General features: G+C 32.1%; 2 protein-coding genes across 6 annotated transcripts in view; both read right to left on the minus strand.

Moving 5' to 3' along the window:
• Window positions 1–11,541, minus strand: part of LOC124409901 (RYamide receptor) — an 83,482-nt gene extending 71,941 nt beyond the window's left edge. For 3 of the 5 annotated variants that reach the window (XM_046887850.1, XM_046887855.1, XM_046887854.1), the window contains exons 1-2: window positions 11,318–11,541; window positions 8,018–8,258 (exon numbers count right to left, since the gene is read on the minus strand). The gene's annotated coding sequence lies outside the window, so the exon portion shown is untranslated. Of the gene's footprint in view, window positions 1–8,017; window positions 8,278–8,615; window positions 8,710–11,317 lie in introns of those variants that run through there. The other 2 variants (XM_046887853.1, XM_046887851.1) reach the window with 2 other exon arrangements.
• Window positions 11,542–20,166: 8,625 nt separating this feature from the next.
• Window positions 20,167–23,449, minus strand: LOC124409908. The gene is made up of 6 exons (XM_046887861.1): window positions 23,325–23,449; window positions 21,912–22,332; window positions 21,216–21,394; window positions 20,823–20,882; window positions 20,582–20,682; window positions 20,167–20,367 (listed from the first exon to the last, which is right to left on the minus strand). The coding sequence occupies exons 1-6, from the start codon at window positions 23,400–23,402 to the stop codon at window positions 20,178–20,180; spliced, it is 1,029 nt and encodes a 342-aa protein (XP_046743817.1). The 5' UTR covers window positions 23,403–23,449; the 3' UTR covers window positions 20,167–20,177.
• Between the last annotated feature and the right edge of the window lie 206 nt (window positions 23,450–23,655).

Genomic DNA, 23,655 nt, shown 5'->3' on the forward strand with positions numbered 1-23,655 from the left:
ATTCTTCGTATTCCACAACACCAGTCCCACCTCTCAAGTTCTTTTTTCTTCCTTCTACCTACTTCATCTCTTGAATTGCTATACATGTGTCTTATTATTTATTTATTTTTTCTTTATACGGTATTTCTTTTTCATACCCCCAGTGACTGATATATGAATGAAGTTACGAGAAAGGAACGGCGAACTTAATTCTTCCTGTTGAATAAGGGATAGTGTGAAAAAAAGAAGAAAAAAGAAAGTTAAAGAAAAAAAAAGGAGGAAAAGAAAGAAAAAAAAAACTGAACAAAAAGCTGAGATGGAAAAGGGTCGGCTACGGACACTGACTAATATATTTTGTCCGAGAAAGGTACGGTGTACTGTGAATATCGAAAGAACAAAAGTGAGAAGAAAAAAGGACGGAAATAAAGAAGGAGAAAGATTATTGGAATCAGTAATCACATTGGGAATGCGTAAGGAAAATTCATAGGAAGGGTTGAATAAAAAAAAAAAGGTCTGAAATCTTTGATAGGTGAAAAGAATCTGAGATCATAATACACTATAGCAAAATTTGACTTTTACAATGGATATACTTATATATTCGTCTAGGTAACTCCATGATCCCGGCTCGAGCTTATCTTCAATTTTCGTATATTTAAGCCATTAAAAAATTAGAAGTGATGAGCGAATATTTTGGCAAAATTTCAACTCGAGCGATTCTCAATTAGGTTAAAAGTGATACAGTTTCTTACCCGCGGTTTCGCGACCTCGCAGCAAAATTCTAAAACATCGTGCAGAGCAAACTTCGAAGGGATGAAGTTTACGAAGTTGTTTCAAAGTTTTCAGGGTCTGTTTATTCGATTTTCATTCCGTGTAGGTACTAACGTTACACGTATATGTATACCTAAACTTCGCAAAATCAATTACCGAATGTAAGCCGCATAAGTGATGTTGATATAATATTATCGGGTATAAATAGTCTTGATGGAAAGGGTGGCGTGTACAGTAAGAAACTCTTACACGTCTCGTGTTGAACTTTTCATATGCAAATATTTGAAAAAGAAACTGCCAATTTGTTTCATCCCACACGTGAGTAGAAACCTTTTGTTTAAAACAATTTTGAATTAAATTAAAAGCTTATCTTGAGATAGTAAAAGAGAAAATTCAAGTTCTTGTAACGCTTCACCACATTTCACGATCGATGGTAATTTCAATTCTTTATTTCTTCGCTGATCTATATTCTTCGTTCTAAATTTCTTTTCTGTTCTATGTTACGAGTGGAAAATCCCCTCCGTAAAGAAACAACGAGAAAAATTCACATTGGGATTGATCGTGCGAGTTCGAATGATACGTAAACGGAAAAAACCTTCTTTAAACGAAGAATTTTTCGAATAAAACAAAAAGAAAAATAAATAAATAAAAGAAAAACATTCATAGCAAAGAAATGACTGATCGTCAGTTATCGGTTGAACGCGAAGAAAATACAAAGTTAAAATTATACACTTGCGGCGTATCTGTAACTTAATTCCAAATTCCAACCACGTCTTCAAGTTATTTCGTGATCGACTTTACATTCTAAGTCATACTGACACTTTGTATTATTATACAATCGAACGAATAATGTGGCAGAAATGTTTTCAAAATATCAAAGAAAAAATTTGGATAATGTGAACTTTTTTTTTTTTTTGTTCCGGAAAATCAAATGATAAATCACGATAGCCAAAGAATATCGAACTGCTCTGATGACGCAATAATAACCATGTAAACGCGGATGCAGGCGATTTATTTACGATTTCGAGAAAAAAAAAAAGAAAAGAAACGGTACGATAATAAAATAACAAATTTATTAAACTCATTTTATAAGCAAAGAGAAGAGATACCTACTAACTGCGGAGGAAGGTTATAATATTGCGTACGGTTTAGCGTCTGTGCTTTTTATACGTGCAGTTTATCATCCTCGCATCGTTAGATCACGGCTATTAATCGAGCTTTGAAATATACCAGATACGTGTAACAAGTACGTATGGAATCGTGCGATTATTAAACCGTATAGCAAATAATAACCGCGTTTGAAATTCGGTGGTGAAAATTCATTTGAAAAATTATTATTCCGGTCAATTTTCGGAACGGATATTCCGTGTCGTTAAAATATCATAAATTTTTCAGAAAGCTTGCATGCTTTGCAACGGAAAGAAAAAAAAACATCTTCGATAAATTAATCATACAATTTCCACCATTAAAAAAAAAAAAAAATTTCATAACTAAGCGACGCAACTCAGCTCGCGCGGCATTTTACATCGAGTGATTATTGAAAAAAAAAAAAAATTCGCCGAGGGTTGTATGTATAATAAGTCTCCATAATTATTCGGTCACGAACGGGAAAATTATTGCAAAACCATTTTTCACGGTTGTCGATATTTCCCGACCTCAAGACTCAAGATTAAACAATGCCGCGAAACTTCCTTCAAACTTCCGACGATTTCCAGCCCTGCAGCTGAAAAATGGGAAGCATCAAAACTTTTCTTCAGCCAATTTATATGATTCCGATCCTTTTTGAGAAAAAAAAAAAAAAATGTTCAACGGAATTTTAATCGCGCGTCTGTCACGTGAATTTGCTTGTAGAATTTCCACGTAAAATTCGTTCCTAGCTAAACTGTATTTTTATTATTATCACTACTATTATTATTATTCTAATTTTCATACAAATTCTGCTTTCTTTGGTTATTTTCATCGTAATTAAGTTTCAACGAATTCGTCAAAATTTCATGCCTATAATAACTGCTCCTCTAATATCTCTTTGTTAAATTAATATTGACTTAATAAATGAAATTGTTTTTGGCCCATATATGAACTACGAGCGTGCTTGCAAACTCGCTGCTCAAAAATTACTCCATTATAGAAGGGTAATAACACATTTCACCGATTCAAATTATACTTCATATCATATCCTACACACGGCTAATCATAACCCGTTGATTACTGGGCGCGGTTTTTGGCAATCAATAATAACGCGAGGTATAATAAACGGTTTGAATTGCGATGAACAAAGAAAACTTGACTACAATTAAATGCTGCGAATTATAGTCACTTTTTAAAATTATCTTTCCTCTTATCCCTCTTCCTCATTCGTTTAGCCCATTATCGACAGACTGTCAGATAGTTATATAAAGAAATTGAAATTATAAAATGAAAATAAAGAACTTTATACGACAGCTACTGTGAATCGAGAGTGCGAATTATTTATTCCAAAAGAATGAAAGCAATAAAAGTGAAGGAAAATATAGACAAATCATGAGAATTTTCACTGTCCATCTCGCGCTGTTTTTCGCTTCGTCGTACACCGTGTGAACAATGAAAGGGTATAATTCATTCAAACATGATGATGAAAAAAATTCATCGGAGTCAGGTGAGCTTTCAACTGTTATAGAAACGTAAAATATGTAGATTATACCAATGTATGTATGCACGTATATTGTACAATCATCGTGACGTCGACAAGTCAAAATTGTTCATCAAATCTAAATTCGTAGTACAAAATGATAATTTTGAACTCGATTCAAACGAAGGCGTATATTTTTTTATTCATGATTTAGAGTGCAAAAAAATTCAAAGTATTGCTGCAAGTCACGAACTTACGTTTCTGATTATTTGTCATTTTTATTTATTTATTTTTTATTTTTTTATCAAAGTGGAAAAGTGACACGTTCGTTGCAGATAAAAAAAAAAAGTATTATAAAATACTAAGTATTAAAACGATTGTATAATCCAGTCTTAAACATCGCGTGAGGCTTAGAATTACGAAACATCGTATTTCGAGACGATCGGTTACTTTTTCCCGTTCCCTTCGCGCTTTTCCTCCGCGACTCGATTCTTAGACATCTTCATTTTCATCTTCGCATCAATTTTGTTTTCTTTTTCTCATTCCTTTTTTTTTTTTTTTTTTTTGTTTCTTTATCTTTTTTTTTCTCCCACTGCTAATTCTTGCGCAACGTCGTTTATACGCAGCGATGTCTGTCAGACGGAAATAAAAACTAAGACGCCCACTTCCTTGATACCTTCTCTGTCTACGTCTTCTAGCACGTCATAGTTAACCTGATAATATGTCTATAAATACTAATCGCCGAACGTCCGTCTTCTCTCAATTAATCGTGAAATAAACAAGCCTTCGTACACAATGATCGCGGTTTCCTCGGTTTCCGTTCACTCCATCAACTTCCGGAATTCCACCAACAATATACATATATATATATATATATATATATATAAATATAAGTGTCAATCGCTGACAAAAGAATCTCCCGTCGTCTGCTAAAATTTAATGCACATAAGGTGTAATACGAAAGCAGTTGTTTGCCAGGGTGATCAACCGTCATGAACAGATCCTCAAAAATTTTGCACAGTTGTCGCTGGCAAATCGTGCTCAACTCTGGCAGCTGTCAAAATTTTTGACGTTATACACATTTCGGCTAACTGTCGTCTAAATTTACGACGGTTGGTCGCCCTGGCAAACAACCGCTCTCGAATTGCAGGGGAAAAAATTTTTTGCAGTTTGTTGCAGAAAAAAAAAGAAATTAAAATAAAATTTAAAAAAATGTATGATTCATTCCAAGGTCATTAACATTATTCTGAATCTAAAACCGTTCGATTTTTCGGTTTCGGGTTAACGGTCTCCGAAAATCATCAAGGGTACGGATTACCTTTTTTCAAGCTGATTTTCAACACGATTTTCGTGTATAAAAAGTGATTAAAATGAATGAAATTTTTTTTTACATGCAAGTCGAGAGTCTATTTATTAAGCCAAACAAAGCCTATATCATTATTTGCAGTTAAAACTTGTTTAAAAAATTCTAAAAAAAAAATGCTTTTTTTTTGCTCGTCAGTTGGGTAGACCTCTTAAACTATAACAGTCGGCGGAATATCCTATCGTAACGAAATTCACACTGTATATATAATGGGTTCGTTTTATTTGCCATCTTTCGGAAACGAGAGGTTTAAAAGAAGCTGCTGTTTGGCTGATTTTTAAATATTTATCAAACACATGTACAATTCTTTCAGTTCTTTCGTTCTCAAAAGGTGGCAAGTAAAACACACCCAATCTATGGCAAGTTGAAATTTCAAAAAAGGCAGAAAGTCATTAACAAAATTCAATTCTAACGATTTAAGAAAGGAAAAAAGTTGTTATAAAAAATTATTTTACCTGCATTTATCATTTTTCACAGATAAATAAATATCACATACTATGTATTAAAATTTTTTCGTCGATCATTCAAAACGAAATAAACGAAAAAATAAAAAAAATAACAACCTAACCAATGACCAAAAAATATTATTAAAAACAAAAAAAAAAAAAAAAATGCTGCATAATGTATCACGTATAGTATAATTTATTTTTATCGGAAGATGAGTGAAATTTCTAGGTCACGCCCAAAAATACCCATAAACGTCAACGTTGAAACGGAGATCCATATACATATAGATAGGTCGTACATTGTATATTGCAGCAGGGATCGAATCAATTAGGATTTTGAAAGCTAGGGAGAGAGAGAGAGAGAGAGAGAGATAAGCTATCGCAAATCTGACAGTCGCATCACCACGCTTATATATGACATACCAATAACGCATATATATATATATATATATATATATATATACACACACATATCTGGGCACATACCCTGCAAAGTCGGGTAGTTATCGTCTCTGACGTCATAACTGCTTGTCGCTAATTATATATAACCCACCTTTGAGTAATAGGATAATTGATCCAAGCTATCTTGAATATTGTATGTATGTATGTATGGTATATGATGTAGATAGGTACATGTGTTGGGCGTTGAAATGTCGAACCTTTGTAAGATTACATTCGAAAATCACGAAGAGAATAAAGGAAAACCAAGTTGAATCAAGAAAGCGAAAACAGAAGAAAAGAACAAAAAAAAATAAATAAAAAAAACGCACTATAAAACAGAATATAAAAATAGCAAGTATAGTGAGTTTTTATCTAAGCGAGGGGAAAAAGAAAATTATTCAATTTTCATCTTAATTATATATGATATATGATGATGATATGTATAAAAATAAAAAATAATGATATATATATATAATATCATCATGTATTCGTATAACGTAATTGTTTAAATTAACAGAATATCTTCTTTAAATTATAACCTTCAGCAAAGTAAGAAACAGTAGAAAGGGAAAAGAAAAAAATTGAACTTAAACATTTCAAATGAGAGAAAAAAAAAATGTAGAAAAGAACGGTTCCTTAAATATTTGGAAAAACTCACTGCGCATTATTATACGAACGATCAATGAAATTCCGCGCGATCCGCAGCAATCCGATTCAAGTTCGATTTTCTTTTTATTCTCCATCTTTTCAACTGCGGTATACATTTTTAGACGGAAGTTTGCGCTCTGTTACGTATACAACGTGCGGGTTAAATAATCAAATTCAGTGTTGATCGAGTCACGTGCGATTGTAACTCGAGAGTTTCCTGTGATCGCTGATTTTCGTTCTCTGTTACTACTATTATCATTATTATTATTGCCAAATTTTCACCGATTGATTTTCATGCAGATGTGATCGAATGCGAGCGAATTAATGAACTAATTAACTTTAAACGGTGATATATTACATGATGAATTTATGCTACAATTACAATTTCCTCCCGACTTGAGAAATAAAAAAAAAACTTCAAATTCCCAATGAGTGATACGTCGAAAAATATGCGAGTTTTTCAATTATACCTGCCATAATTTACTATATATATACTGAATAACGGAATTTCGCCTTCGTAATAGCGAAATTTTTACCTAACGTTTTATTATACAGTGCACTCTACAATTAATTTTCCGATATTTTTTCGTTTACGTTTTATTTCTCTCTTCTTTCTATGCGCTAAGCAGTAAAGGAGTTCTTTACTTCACTCGCCACCTAAGCAACAGACATCCCACAATATTACTCTTTTGAGCGTGGCAGTAATTTACTTTCAAATATATTATCCCTAACTTGTAAGACTGTCGAAAGAAGAGAAGTTCATTACTGCGAGATCGCATTACACTTGTGTAATATGCACTGTCTGTAATACATGTTGCAGAATTATTTTGCATCAAGAGAAAAGGGATGAGGAAAAAAGAAAAAAGCTTAACGGCTAGATACAGGTGAAAAATTCTTTGAAATTAGTTAATCATTCCTAATAGTTGCAAATATTTTTGTGCAAATTTTAATCGAAAAGAGAATAGATATATTACACATGCATACACTAAAAGAAAACTAATGAAACTTGAAGAACAATTTTTTTTTTTTTTACACATGAGAATTCAAATTTTCAAATCACAACAAAGACAAGAATTATGTTAATTCGTCGAAAAATTTTCTTCAAGTTCGGATAATTATCGGATACGAAAAATTGTTTTTAGACCAAATCGCAAAAAACAGATGGAAATTATAATCTAAATTCTTCTTTTTGTTTCTTATTTTTGTTTTTTTCACGACGGTAAAAAAATAATTGTAAATTTTCAATTACAATTGTTGAAAACATTGTCGCACTCAAACTGTGTATTTTCAAATTAGATGAATCGGAAAAAAAACCTACGAAAATGAACGATTATTGTTTAGTATGTAATGTAATGTAATTTATTTTTTTTATTTCAAGAACAATAACAATTTCCGGTTCATTTCAGAGCAGAGAAATCAAATTCAGAGAAATTGTAATCTGCTAAAACAGTCTCTCGATTCTTTTGAGTGTACTCAGGGTATTTTCTTCGATATAGAAAAAAAAAAAACACAAAAAGCCAATTGAACAAATAAAAACAAAAGGAAAGAAACCGAGTTGTTAATCAATTGTCCAAGCTGTATCGTATACTCTTGGTACACAAAAGTCTTTCCATATTAGGTACATACACGTATAGCGAAACTATGCAATCTCCGGGTAAACACGGTGTCGTAAATTACAGCAAACAAACGTGTACATACATGATCCAGGAACAACATATAATGAATTGTAAACAAATGGATCAACAGGTATGAAACGCAACTTACTTATCACCGAATATCGGTGTGCGAAGGGATGATTCGTCGGCTATTCCTTGATAATCCGGCCTCCACGGTGGATCGGGAAATCCGTAAACACCGTGCGTGGAAATTTTATGTTGGTAATTTTAAACGTAATTTTCAGATCGAGCGCGGCAATTACCATGTGTAAACTTGAAGGAGCGGTCGTTGATCCTTTCCTCCAATTTTGTCAACATGGGCGACACCACTTTCATCATCATTACGATCACTATAACCATCGGCATTATTATTATTGTTATTATTATTATCATCGATTATTATCAATCGCATTACCGTACATTCAATCAGCGACTGAGATAATTGAATATTAAAACTCCTCCGCATTTCTCTATTACCTGCATGGTATCATCGTTCAAGTAATAATATCGAACTAAACAACATTTATTCGAAACAAAAGTAAACTGTTAGAAACAAATAAAAAATATATATATATATATACATGTACATATATTAACAAAATTAACTCCCATTAAAAATTCAATTAGTTTTGGACAATAATAATTGCTTTGAAAGTCGAGGAAATTTTTTTTTATGTATTAAGTTGGCAAATTTTTATTTTCTTTACTATTTTTTTTTTTTTTTCTACACCTCGCGTGCATCCGACACTTGACCTAATTTTTGTTTTTATCAGGATTATCCCTTTAATTTCACTTCTCTTTTAAAAAAAAGTGAGAAAAAAAAATCGCGAACGTCATATTTTATAGACATTGCAGGTTTTTTTTTTTTTTTTTTTGTTCTCGTTTTGTAACACTGATTAACTATTATTGTTGTTGTTGTTGTTGTGCGAATATTCAATCATTTTCACTATGATTAATCACATACTGCAGTTTAGACGGTTTTTGAACGCGCACCATACACACATGTTTGTTTTTCGTTGACCAATCCAAAAATTTGAATATTAATCGAATCGAATTTTATCCCGATCACGAAAGAAATAACTTTAAAAATATTTATCGTTGGCAGTTGTTCAAATCGAAGAAGAAAACAAGAATATAACAAATTTGTTTCCGGTCATTCATAGTTTGAAAATTATTACTAGTATTGTTGTTATCATTGTTTTTTTTTTTATCGATCTAAGCAATTTATAAATCATTAAATAAGAAATAAAGGAAAATAATCAAAGAACACTTGACAAGTATTGAGGGAAGTACAATTTTACAAGGTCAGCACCGAAGCGAGTAAACTGAGTATTTTCAAAATTCCAACGAATCGAATCGATGGTAAAATAAATGAATGAAAATGGATCGATTTATCAAAGGAAAAGTGAAAAACAGAATCCTAGGTGAAGAAAAACCGATGTAACAACAAAACTTGATTAAACTTTCGAGAATAGGTATTAGCTATACCTAAAACAGAAATTTATTAAAAAAGAATCGACAAAAAAGTTTCACCTCGAAACAGCTACTAAATTTGAGTAAAAAAAAAATTAATAAATATACAAATAAACAAAAATTGCGATAACTGTGTGGCAATATATATGTCATAGCAAGTGCAGTCGCGTCTTATTTGAACGATGTTTCGAACGAAAATGACGATTCGTAAACAGCAAAATATTGCTATGAAAAAATGAGCATTTCTTGTAAAATTATATCAAGTCATAAAGCGCTGTGAATTCATCTTGCGACGTGAATATCGCAAATCTCCGCCAAAAACAACAATAACAACAGCGATAATATATTAGTACGAGAGAATTATTTATACCAATGAATGGCGATAACTTCGAACTGGTTTTTCAAACTTTGATTTCGATTTTGATTTTAATTTTGATTTTGATGTCGAGGTTCACCTGGGCTACGTCGAGACGGGACTGAGGATGCAGAGAGCCGGATTTCACCGAGTCTGAACGCTCAGCGCGTGACTGAACGCCGACCAAACTCGAGAGGGAAATTCGCGTTTCACTGCACAGCCGCACGAGAGAAAAAGAATTTGATCACGCGCGTCGAAAATACAAACAACCCGCGTATTTCGAGCTATCTTGTAATTCAATGGAAGTAATATGTAGCAACAATAATGCGCGGATTCCGTTTTGCAAAATTATTAGCATACTGCATACAGTTTCTGCAATAACTGGAATAATGGTCCCAGCATCCATACTGATGTAATTCACTGCACAATATGCATTTTGTGTATTCAGTTAACTAGAGGTGAGTGCAATCTCAAAGTCATTCGGACGTTGTTGTTGTTGTTTTTTCACAATTTTTCATCGAAAAGGATTTAATTTTGTATCTAATTTTAAAGGACAATAATATTTCACAGGAAAGATGTTATTAAAAATGTACTTCAATCCAGCGAGGAATGACAATAATTCGTAACAATGATAATGATGATGATGATGATAATAATAATGAGAAAAACTGATTCTAAGTCGTTTGACATAAGATAATAAATAGAACAGAAGATGGAATGAATATAAATATCTATAATATGAAATATTAACAATATAACAAATAAATCAATCGTTCATATTGTTTCACAAATTGTTTATAAAAAAATCTAATATCGTCGATTCTATCGATATTTCTATGTAATAATGAATTTAAAATCGAATTTTCATCGCCATGCGAAAAAGAAAAAATGTGAATTAAAGGAAACAAGCAAGAAGAAAAAACAAAAAAAAAAAAACAAGAAACAAATTAATCCAGAAATACTGAAATATTCGACTCTCTGTTTTTATTAAAAAATTTGGAGATTGGCATTCCGCCTACGGTGGTTTATTATGGCACGTGCGTAGAGGCTTGATATGATATACGGTCCGTATCCCACCTCCTCAAGTTTTCTCATACAAATTATATACACGTCAAGTTCAGATCGGAGAATTGGAGTGAAGTAGCCTCGTTCTACGGATGTGTAATCATGTTACACCTACGCCCCCTTTGCGACGTTTTAAACAAAAATCATACACGCCCTCTTATACCCCTCGACGTACAAGAAGGTTAGCAATTCGGATGAGTGCGCGACGATACTTGAGGGATGATTCTAGTGTAAAATTTGCAGAAAATATATATGCTTTTCTTTTTCTTTTGTTGTTTATTTAATTTTTTTTTTTTTTTTTTTTTTTTTTTTCTCATTTTCCACCTGACATCGCCGATCGATCGTAAGTAAACAATTTATATGAAAATACCGCACTCGAAAGTTGAAACATTTTTTTCTCTCGAAACGTGGTTTTTTGAAAACGGTGTGTGGTTTGTAAAAAGAATATTTTTCAAGCTATGCGTTTCAAATTTTGACACAACATTCCAACAACTTCACGCACTTCACATTCTTTACCTTGGTATGAAAAATTTTTTTCTTTTTCTTTGAAATCTTTCTTCTTCGAGAGATAGCGAAAGATACCGAATCATCGACGTGGGATCCGCGAAGTAGCGATAGAGGAGAGAATTAAGTGAATCGGAATGATGATGATCGAGAGGGATGATCATTAAAGATATTTTACGATTACCAAATTAAAGATATGCTTTATTTTCGCGCGCGATACGAACCGTCTCGCTAGAGATCAGAAGGACAACTGAGGTTCGTATTATCAATTGTATTCACAGATGATACACAGATATGACTTTGCGACCTTAGACAATAGATGAAAACAGAGCTGATTTCTGTTTCGAATCGCGACACGGACGAACGGCGAGATTTCAGGTAGAGACGGACAGGTAAACACTGTACGTGAGTGTGAGTGCATGTGTGAGGACGACTTTAAATAGCGAGTGAAATGAGACTGGAATCAAGGCGATACGATCATTTGATTTGAACTGTTTAATCGATACTTTGCCGAAGTAATTATCATATTTTTTTAACGAATAATTGTCGAAAAATCACTCTTTTAAAACCATTTTTGCAGTTTTTTCAATTTTATTGCCATTTTGTCAATTTTGCCAAAGAAAAAAAACCTCCATAGCAAGATGGCGGCTTTCATACTTGTTAATAATCTTTTTATTACACACCCTGAGGACTGCTTTTTGTCTACGACGTTTTCAACTGTTGAAAGAAAATTTGTTAAGAAAAAAATAAAACTTGACGTTTAAAAATATGTTTTTTCTCTTCTTAATAAGTGCTTTTATTTGATATTAAAAGAATGTAACTGATTGTGAGTAGCGTATTTCAACTATCGAAAAAAAAAATGGCGAAAATCACCTGTTTTTCAATCCCTTACGTTAAGGTGATCCCTTAATCTTTATATGAACGCCTCGAAGAACGGAGAGTAAAATATATCGGAGAAAATTTCTTCATATTATTCTTGCGTATATATTGTATTATAACCTTGATGTTTTTTGCTTTTATTTTAATTCTTTTTTCACCGCATTGTACAGAAATTTTCACCCACTTCTGTTATATTTCATTCCTTACACTCCGAATGGCATCAAATATGGCTTTCGAATGGTATTTTCATTGCTTTAATATCTAATAAGAAATAATTTGATAAATAAAATGTTAATATAACCCCTAAATCAGGTTCGATTACGGCAAACTTTACAATCATTAATACAGCTATTCCGTTATTTTCTTTTCCTCTTTCTATTTTTCATGAATTTACCATAGTTGAATATTGAATTTTCCAACATTGCGCCGGCATTGATAATATGATCAACAAATATTACAGTATCGAATTCACAGCCGTAAAAAAGAGGAAATCAATCTCAATAAATTTGTAGATAATTAGTTCTCAGAATATAATCAGCCATCGTGGAGTGAAATTGTAACGAATCTATGAGATTTTTAATAATTAAACGATATAATTCAAGCCTTTACTTTATAATTTCAACATTTTACCTATTTTTTTCTATTTTTCAAAAAGATCTTCGCAGCCTACGAATATCATAATTTTTCCTATACTTTATGCATGGTAACCTCCCGTAATAAATTTGATAAAAAAAAGAATTTTCCATTTTTATCAATTAACCACCTGAATTATTGCAGTCAATGCAACAGGATGTGCATATAAATAAAACGCCGCGTATACGTACGTGTATATTAATTACAAGCGATTGTTGAGTAATAAATTAATTACCGATTGCACTGTGCTTAATTGTTATCCAAGCTTTCCTGCAGTGCAGTTTCGATATGCAATCCCTGCATCATACGCTCAACCGCATCACGTCAACTAGGATAATTATTATGCATGCACGTGATATACAAGAAACTCTCTCTCTCTCTCTCTCTCTCTCTCTCTCTCTCTCTCTCTCTCTCTCTCTCTCTCTCTCTCTCTCTCTCTCTCAAGTTGAATTCCGATTCGCAAATTGATCCCAATCAACTGAATGATTGCGATCATGGTCACCGGCTTCAATTACGGTTTGTCGAATTCATCGATTCTGTACCGAAATACCTCGCTCACATGTATCGTGTTTCGTCGTCGACATATGCATAATAAAACAGTACGCAATTGTAAGCGGTTACATCAATATCTGACCAATGAATCGAGTCAAGTGACGATACTTGCGGCGATAAGTTAATATATTAATAATATTATAATAACAATCGTCAAAGTACTGGTTTAAAAAGAGCACTTAAAAAATTCGGAGACAAAAAAAAAAAATCCGATGATAATACATTTGTTCGGGGTCTGTTTCAATCGAACGATTGTTACGAAAAAATTGTAAGGAATAAAAAGAAAAAGAAAAATAAAAAACAAAAGGAAAACGAAAGAAAATTTGATTAAATTAGAATATCGTGAAACAGATGAATAATTATCGTGTAAGTGTAAACAAATATCCTCACACAAAAATCTGGTTCCGCTTTAATTAATGATCCACTTAGCGAAATCGAATTAACACGTGCCTTCTTCGCGACGTGTGTATAACGTCTTACACAATATCATTTTACATATATGTATAATATATTTCGCACATTGTGATTGTGGGTGCGCGTGTGAAATATTCTATTAATCCGTGGGTGCCGTGAATGAATTTCGCCTCGTTTCTCCGCTGATCACGTTACACAGGAATAATTTTCTTATTCATCCACAATATAATTACATGTCGAATTTATTACGCGTGCCTTTGATGTATTCGACGTACCGTTGCGCGTATTAAGAAAAACTAATTTATAAGTTATTTAGAGACAGGAAATACGACCGGAAAATACATCACCACAACGTATATTGTATGTGAGGCATATATGGGGCATTCCACATTAATTCGACTTGTGATGTCGTGTAATAAAATGACTTTTTCGAAAAAGTGTGTCAGTTTTAAACGAATATTAAAGCAATTTGCGAATACGTACCACCTGGTGATAACACGGCTGGTTATTGAGGGTAGGAACTTCGCATCTCAAATATCTTTACTTGCAATACCACGTGACTCTCTGGTGGATTCGGCTTCACCGTATTATTGAAGTGTTTTTTCAATGGATCCTGAAATCAGTGATATTCGAGTAATGTTTCGATTAATCACTCAAAATCCACTCGATTCTATGATGTAATTGTAAAACTTTTACACTAGGATTTTACCAAAATTATACTTGGAAAATCCACTTTGGTATCAACGAACTATCACTAATAAGTTTTTGAAGAATAAAATATATAATTTTAGAAAACTGTCTTAAGGAATAAAACAAATTCTATGATTATCGTTTCATGTGTGCATCAAAATAAAAAATTCCGGCCAACTACCACTTACTAATTTAATTTATTTCTGAATTTTTATCAATGAACGAGTTATTTTATATTTTATTTATACTTAATTATCATTCGTAGTTGCATAAGTTTAGGACCGGTCTGATCCCATTGTAACAGCAGAAATATGTGGAAACTAAGGGTTAAATTTTGATCCTGCTTTTATTGTGAATTAACAGACATGTACTTGGCTGCAGTACGTGATTTCAATCTTTTTTGTTAAAGGATGAGAACACATTTTTAATGTACTTGGCGAAAGGTTTTTGCACCTGAACTACTTTTTGGGGGATGATTATTACATCTGGAACATCGCGCGTCATCTTGTCGATAAATTTTATACATACCGAATAATAAGAACGTATCAGATTCCGGAGAAAAAAGAGTGTTTTTATTCGTATAAAAATTTCATTGTGAATTTATACAATCGTATCAGTATTCAAAATAATCCTTCCGCATTGGCGAGTAAATTCGGATTGACAATGAATAGATGAAAAAAAAAAAATAAAAAAAAAATAAAAAAAAAACAACGCATGAATTACCAATTTTCTCACTTTAAATACGATCCATGCAACAATGGCAATTATTATTACGAAACCAATCGTTCTGTTCGCTAGTTAAAAAGTTTACCTAGTTTTATACAATTACATGATGGTCAAAATTTTTCGCTATTTCTTTCTTTTTTTTTTTTTTTTTTTTTTTTAATATTTACTATACTGTATATTATTCATCACGATCAACAGTCTTTGTAATGCTTTGTTGGGTAATAAATCAGTGTCAACGTGAATAATAAAATTATATCGAGTTTTTTTGGAGAATTATAAATCTCCAACGTTATAATTAACCTGTCTGACACTTCTTAATATTCGAGTCAACCCGAAACTTGCTAGTATTCGAATCAGCCTGAAATGTGCTCTTTTCCATCCGGCATCTGCTCTTATTCGTATCGGGGGTCGATATGTCATATTATATATACATATATACATACATGCATGCGGGATAAAATTCATTTGCAAATAAATTAATATAATATGAATGTATAAATAAGTAGAATTCGCAGATTGAACGGTGAATCTCTTTGTTGGCTTGTCGAAAATCGATGAACACATGGAGAGAAAAACAAGTTTGTTTCCGAATTTTTCCTTCCTTTTTCTTAGTAAGAAAGAGAAAAATTGAGAACTAATTCGATGAAAAAAAAAAGAAAAAAAATGCTCTTTTTTCTTATTCATACTGTGCATGATGATGAAAGTGAAGATGAAAGAAACGAAATAAAAAACGCCAAAATCACTTTCACACAAGGGGGAAGACTTCAGAGGAAAACCTGCACCGCATTTCCGTTTTTTTCTTCTTTTCTTTTTTTCTTAAGCACGTTCGGATGTTACGTGTATATACATATATATATATATATATATAGTATATACACACACACCCCCATATATATGTGTATATGTATATAGTATAAAGGTGTATCAGAGAACGAGGGTAAATTGACTTTTATGCCTCACAGAAAAATCCCATACCCCGGATGAAATTCGTTTCCGGCCTAATTCCAAACAGCTCTCAGAGACTGGAAGAAGAAATAATTTTCTACACGATTTTCATCCCAATAGCGGTTCACCACATTTCAAGGAAACGATCATGATGGAAAGCGGATAATTTCCTCCGTCGATAATCGCCGCCGGTATACACAACATGCCGTCGATTTTATACTTCATCTTGTTTTTTTTTTATCCCCGCATATTTCGTATATTCAAGGTGATAAGCAAAAAGTTTTATTTTCCTCTTCGTGAAATCGATGTTTTTTTTTTTTTTTTACCGACAACAAATTTCGTACCTGAACTAAAAATTACCCCGTGTTTTATGGCTAGATGTTATCCCATGTAATCAGTATATATGGGGCATTATCTTAATTGATATCCGATAAGATTTTTATATCGAGTTTTATTATTATTTGCTAGATTCGGTATTTCATTTGAAATTTTCATTCCACTTTGTTATTAAGTTACGAAAGTTGGCAAAATTTTTTGTTCAAATTTTTTACACCTTCTTTTTTTATCTTGAATCGTAGATTAATTTAAAAGAAAATTATGAGAAAATTGATAATGAATCAAAGCTTTTTTGGCAGCAATTTAGAAAATTTAACAATTTTTACATATTTTTTCTATTTATTTTTGCGAATCTTTGATTCAAGATGAAAAAAACAAAATATAGACTCGACCTTTTTCATTTGAAAAGTGTAAAAAGCTATTTTTCTGGCAAATTTATAACTCGATAATAAATCGGGTTGAAAATTTCGAAAAAAAAAAAGATTATTAATGCTGTTTTTTCAACAGGTATAGAATAAACTGAGGAAAAAAATTTATAAACTATTGAAAAAAACATAACGCTACTTATACGTATAGTATGACAATATATTGCGGAAATTTTCACACATCGATGCCATTTCCCGATTATTAAATTACACAGGCAATAATTTTTTACCACCTCGACGCGTGTTTGACAAGCATCCACATGATATACGTAAATCTATATATGAGCGTAATTCCATCATCTGGCAAAAAATTTTTCTATTTTATTAATTATTCGTCACGTCAACATAACAATATAAGCATGCTTGAAAAAATTGACGTAAATAATTTTTCCTTCTGTTAATTACGATTCTAGCACGCGATATTTAACAAGCTAATAATTGTTTTGTAATAATTCACAATACACTTATGAGAAAAAAAAAAAATAGAAACAAAACGACATAATAATCGACATGCTTTGCGAAATTTCGGAAACTTATACTTCGCAAACGAATAGCAGAATTGAGTTTGCTCGAATTATATATATATATATATATATATCCGGAGGTGTATATAATAATCAAATCCGCGGGGTTTGCGTAAAATCGTAAAATCGAACCAAGTTATGCGGGTGTATATGCCATGCAGTGAAATGCCGGGAAATTTAAACTGAAACTGCGTAATTCCCTCGCCTCGAAGTTACCAAGATTTCTTGTTGCGTAAACAAAATAACAGGCGTACATCATCCACTCGACGTGCAACCGGCGCCTGCTCGACGAGTGCCAACATAATGTTCTAACATATTCCATGATCCATTAATATGATCATCCCGCCCCCGAAAATTCTCGGTACGATTCATTTCATTCACTGGCTTCTTTTTTTCCAGCAATTTTTCACCGTAATTTCAACTACGTAAGAATTTCAAATTTGCAATAATTTCTACCCGTAAATCCGTATCCAAAATCCGTGATACAGTGTGTTGCATAATTTTCACAAATAATCACACAATATTCAATTAAAAAATTTCATGGTCAATTTTTTTTTCTTTTTTTTTTTCGTTTCTTCATTCGCTATTTCGAGTTGTAAGTAAATTTTTAAACTATTTTTATAACAATACGTTGAAAATCCAGTATGATGTAATTATTTTCGATAATAAAAGTCTTTTCAAGATGACGAATCCATCCAGCGTGTGACTGATAAATTTTTGTACATATTTTTATAGGATGTGAAATGTGAAAAAAATGTGACCCAACGATGAATCGATAATTTCCATTTAAAATTCTCCAAGGTATGTGTGATGATCATACGAATAATAATAATAATAACAGTAATAATAATAACCAAATTTGTAGAGACTTGGGTTGAATTATGAGCAATATGGCTGGGAAGATTGACGAGCTTTTATCTGTATAGAAATCTCGTAATTTACGCACGGTTTTCTTGAAGCGAATACGGGTTTAATGTACCTTGGGTATAATATACACTGACGTATTTAATGTGTATACATGAAGACATGGTGAAAAAGTTGATGAAATTTCCGCGCATCGGCAGAATGAGAATATCAAATTCTCATACGGACGTTGTTCAATCGCTCCTTGACGTAATAAAAATAATAATACCGAATCTGTAACCCACGATTTCATCATTATAATTCACAAACTGCCTATTGACTGGCGGAAACTTTGATATCTGTTCCTTTTTCTCGATTTTTTCTTTCTCTATTTCGTAAAAAAACGTGTCTTACAATTAACGTATTCGCACATACGGAGGTTGAATTAATTCATGTTATTCGTGACAATGAATCGTATTGTATTTTGTAATTTTTCAATTCCCCAAAACTCGGAGGAAAATTATGAGGTTAGAATTCAAGGATAATTTAGTTGGTTTTTTGTTTTCTTTTTTAATTTTATTTTATTTATATCTTTTATTCACCGGACCGAAAAAATCGCGAATGAATAAACTTTGACCGCTGCAGTTATGAAAACGACGGCGGCGATTTGTCAAATTGTGAATTGGCGACAAAAAAATTTCTCCAAAGAATAATAATGTAACGAATGAGTGTTATACATGTGTATGAATACATGGTAAACAAATTGATGAAATATATGAATATAATAACGCAGTATTGCAGAAGATGATATGAGAAATGTACAATTTTTTCACATTATACTCGCATGTCATTACATTGTAATGCGAAAAGTCTGCTGCATTAGATTGAACGCATTTAGCTATGATATTGCAAATCAATGCCGAATCAATCGTCTGCAACTTCCAATTTCTGCTGTATAGGAAATATAATAGTTACTAATTTCAGGATAATTGTGTGGTAATTGAAAGCCAATTTGAATCATGAAAGTTCTTTGATAATTTAACGAAGAGAATAACTCAAAAACGCATATATTTCGCAAAGGTGAATCCTTGGTATGATAAATATTTTTTCATGGAATAAATAGAATGAAACATTGCATTATTAGTGCAACAATAATAATTATATAGTATAAATAAATTAAATATTAAAATTAAATATAAGAAACTATAATGATGTGATGTAATATAATACAAGTGACGTAGTCGAATTTCAAATTCAATTCGATTATATTATATAGTTGAAATAATTGTCAGATGATCGCTGAATGAATAATTTCGATGAATGATCATTTTTACAGGCATATAAATAAGATGTATAAATATATTGTGCGTGAAAGTTGTCGAACAAACGATTAAAATTCGATATTTAATCGTTTTTTTTTTTTTGTTTTTTTTTTGTTTTTTTTTTGTCTTTCTTATCCCGAGGAATATTAAATAAATAACTTACAAATAGAAAAACTGACGGACGTTAGTAAATCGTTTGAAAAAAAAACATCCGCATATTTTATATCACAGCCGATTGAATGAAAAAAAAATTGATGATTTCAATTGTTCTTTTCATAATCTTTCCTACTTCCGTCACTGCATTGATTCGTTATAATAAGAAACTAACGAAGTACGGTGAGTTGAAAAATAAATTGCAAAATAATTATTCAAATGTATATACGTGTACGGTAAAAAATTCCAAGGCAATCAATAAATTACTGGCGAAAAATCTGCAGAAAGGCAATATAACGGGAATTCACGTATAATAATAATAATAATAATAATAATAATAAATAATTTACCACAACTCCAGGTCGGTTTTTGAAAATTTTCCTCATCGGTACGATGCGTAGAATAAATCGTAGAAAGAAAGAAGGAGAAATTAGTTTTTGTAATGGCAGCAACATCCCGAAGGGATTTTTAACGGTCTGAGGACGACTGCAGGATGTCCGTCCACCTGATCCAACGTGTGAATGTATCGTTCGATATAATGCTGTACGCAAACCGACACGGCGTTCGCGTTTGGACCGTCAGTGAATCCAGTCACAGCTTCGCAAGGTTTCCCAGCCTCGCTGTGAGGGGAAAGAGAATAAGAATTTGCAAACACGTTAGACATGTGGATTAATTATTTTCCAGAATAATGAAGTTGGTCTTGAAATAAAAAATTATCGAATAAAAAAAAACAAAAAACAAAAAACAAAAAAAAAAAAATATTAATAAATCGTATTTATCAATTAATCGGGGATAAAATTAAAACACTAAAAGATTCTGTTTATTCATACTTACACGCAAACGACGTTTTCAATCATCTGAACGAATTTCGGTGTCTGCAATACGTAGTACCAAGTTCCGTTTAGAGCAATAGCTTTATCGATCGTTACGTGTGTCTGCGGGAAAATATGTCAAAGATGTTATTGAATTAGGTACAATTTAACGGTACAGAATGTACGAATTCTGTTAATAAACAAAGTAATTTTTTGTTTCTACCCCCGCCAATTTTATTCTAATCAAAATAACCAAAACTTACCTCACTTCTGCACAAATTTTGAGTACGATCGGAAGCGTCGATTCTCTGACCTACATTCACCTGAAAAAAAAAGAACGCCCAGGTTATTACTATTTACCATTTTTTTCAAGTTGTTTTTAGTTTCTTAGGTTCGTCTTTGTCTTAGAATTAAACAAAACTAGCATCATATTTATTTCAAATGGTATAATATATGTATTTCGAAAAATTAAAATTATATGCGATAACGTGTGATGAAAACTTTCAATTATTGACTAGAATGTATAATAACGATAATTAGCTATTGATTGATTTATATAATTATCATTCCATGAATATTCTTTTATATATTCTCTTATATATCGATACATTCAGCAGCATTTATCCGATGCAAAGTTAACAATTAAATCAACTAACTGGATTCGACGGAGCCTCTATCAGCAGGTTATCTTCCTGCAGCTTTTTAACCAACTGCTCGATGATTTCCATTGGATAAGATTCCGTCTTATCGCAAACAGTTTTCCCCTCACATTCGGCGGGTACTTTTGGCATGAACATTTCTTTCTGCATTACACGCTCGTTCCTCAGAGCCACGTCTGCAAATTCGCAATTCGTTATACAATTATCGATGCAAAATGTATGTTTTTTCTTAAATGTTTTATATTTCGTAAAAATTGACTGGAACTTTCTCTTAATGCGCATGCGCTAAGGTTCAAGTACAAGAGCAATTGTTTTTCAGGGCTACCAGCATCCATAAAATCATATGACAAGTCATCGTGATGTGTTATGACCTAAAAAATGTTGGCCACCCTGACAAAACAACTGGATCTTGCTCTCGAGTTTTAGCGCATGCGCATTAAATCATCCAATCGTTAGTAATTCACGTATTCCAAAATGAAGAAGGTTTTTGTTTTTATGTCTATCGTTAAAAGCAGAATTAAACGCAAGTTTAGAAGGGAAAGAAGAAAAGGAAACGCTGCAGCTGTGACAAAAATTAATACCAAATTGTTGAGTATGGAAAATTGCAAGGAAATTCCGTGACATGCGAATGCATGACAGAAAATTGAAATAAAAAAAAAAAAAAAAAAAAAAAAAAAAAACTTATTCCCTTACCAGCATTATCTGGCTCTCCCATTCTTTCGCTGATCGTTCCTTCGACGTCGTTATAGTCCACCTCATTCTTAGAATTGAAAGCAGCGTCGATCCATTCCTTGGGAGTTAAAACCCTTTTCTCATAATCGTTGCCTATCAAATCTTCGATTTCAGATTCTTCTGGGATTGGAAGATGATTGTCGTCACTGAATGACGATTCCGAATTTTCCTCGTCAAATGCGTCGCGATTTTTAGCTTCGGCGTCGTTGATCACGTTGTAATTGACTGTCAACTCGATCGGACTTCGGTAGAGATAAAGATTGAGATTTTTTTTCGTGTCATTCGACAAGGCCGTGAAATCAGAATTACTTTTAGATCCAAGCCCCCGCAATCCAAGACCCCAACGATAATCGCGTGGGACGGAAATCGCAAGCTGGGCAACCTGCGGCAAAAAAGATTCAATTTAAATAAGCAAAGATTATCAACGATAGGGAAAAGAAAATGCGGTTATTTTTTTTTTCGACAAACTTTTTCCAAAGTAAGAAAGAGAAAAAAAAAAAACACTATTCGATAGCTTAACAGGATCTTAAATTTTACGCGCAAAAAAAATTATAGAAATATTTTACCGTAGATTTTTTCTTGCCTTTTTTTTTCCTTGAAAAAAAAAAAAAAAAAACTGATCAGATTTGCAAATTATTTAGCCGTTTTTTTTTTTTTTTAGATTTTTTATTTCTTACCATTGAATAGAGATTATTCACTCAATATACTTTGGAAATTTTATTAGTCGAAAATTTGTTTCTCCCTTAATTTTAACAAATACCTATCAGATAAAACTGTTTGCTGCGTTTCATGTGATTGATCATTTTGGATAATGTATTGATTTTTTATTTATTATCTACATTTTGCAAAAACGAGGCAACGAAGTGTGAAACAAAATGGTATTTAACCAAATGCTTATTATATAATAAAAAATAATACGGTGAACGATGAGAAATTGCTTGAAAAATCATAGATACTTTCCGTTGAAAATTGACGTATAATATTGTTGAAGGTACGAAAAAAATTTAAATGTGTAGATTTCTCCACTCGTAGTCTGAAATGATTGAATCACGCTTCTGTATTACACACGTACGTGTATTCTGTAAATAGTAGCTTCATCACGTAGCGGAAGTGTTTCAAAATTAGAAAAAAAAAAAAAAAATGTATAAATATACGTAATATAATAATATATATATATATAGAGCGTGAAGTTGTTTGCGAATAATTGAATTACATTGTGTAAATAATAATGAAAATACTAGCTCCTTGAAAAAATTATTGCGATTTTTTATAATATATATATATGTATTGACAATTATATATACTAAAATGCGGATATCGAAGGAAAACTAAGGACAATGATGTTGTATTTGAATAGTTATTATTATAACCTACCAGTGCGAGGATAACGATTCGCAAGAGGAGCGAACAGGTGGTTGGCAGATTTTTGTTCTTGTTGACACTTAGCAACATGATGCGATACTCGACTCGTTTATCGATATAATAAATGTTTGACTCTCGCAATAAATAAAAAACAAATATCGTTCTTTATTTGTAATATATGTTAGCAATGAGAACGGTAATCGATTGTTGATCTAATTTGTTGCACAAACTTCGGGTCAATTCCGTTTCCGATTCAGAGTAATAAGTATGATTAAACTGCTGCAGAAACACTTTGCGATATATCCGCAAATAGAGGAAACGTCGCAGCGCGAAAATTAAGAAA

The sequence above is a fragment of the Diprion similis genome, chromosome 8, assembly GCF_021155765.1.
Source record: "Diprion similis isolate iyDipSimi1 chromosome 8, iyDipSimi1.1, whole genome shotgun sequence".
Classification (NCBI taxonomy): Eukaryota; Metazoa; Arthropoda; class Insecta; order Hymenoptera; family Diprionidae; genus Diprion; species Diprion similis.

What these genes read in the sequence shown, in the direction of transcription:
- LOC124409908 (XM_046887861.1), bottom strand. Translation starts at nt 23,402, where the DNA reads ATGTTGCTAAGTGTCAACAAGAACAAAAATCTGCCAACCACCTGTTCG. An exon ending in GGGAGAGCCAGATAATGCTG is followed by an intron (nt 21,395 to 21,911) that starts GTAAGGGAATAA and finishes GCGAATTTGCAG; the next exon opens with ACGTGGCTCTGAGGAACGAG. An exon ending in AAAATTTGTGCAGAAGTGAG is followed by an intron (nt 20,683 to 20,822) that starts GTAAGTTTTGGT and finishes ATTTTCCCGCAG; the next exon opens with ACACACGTAACGATCGATAA.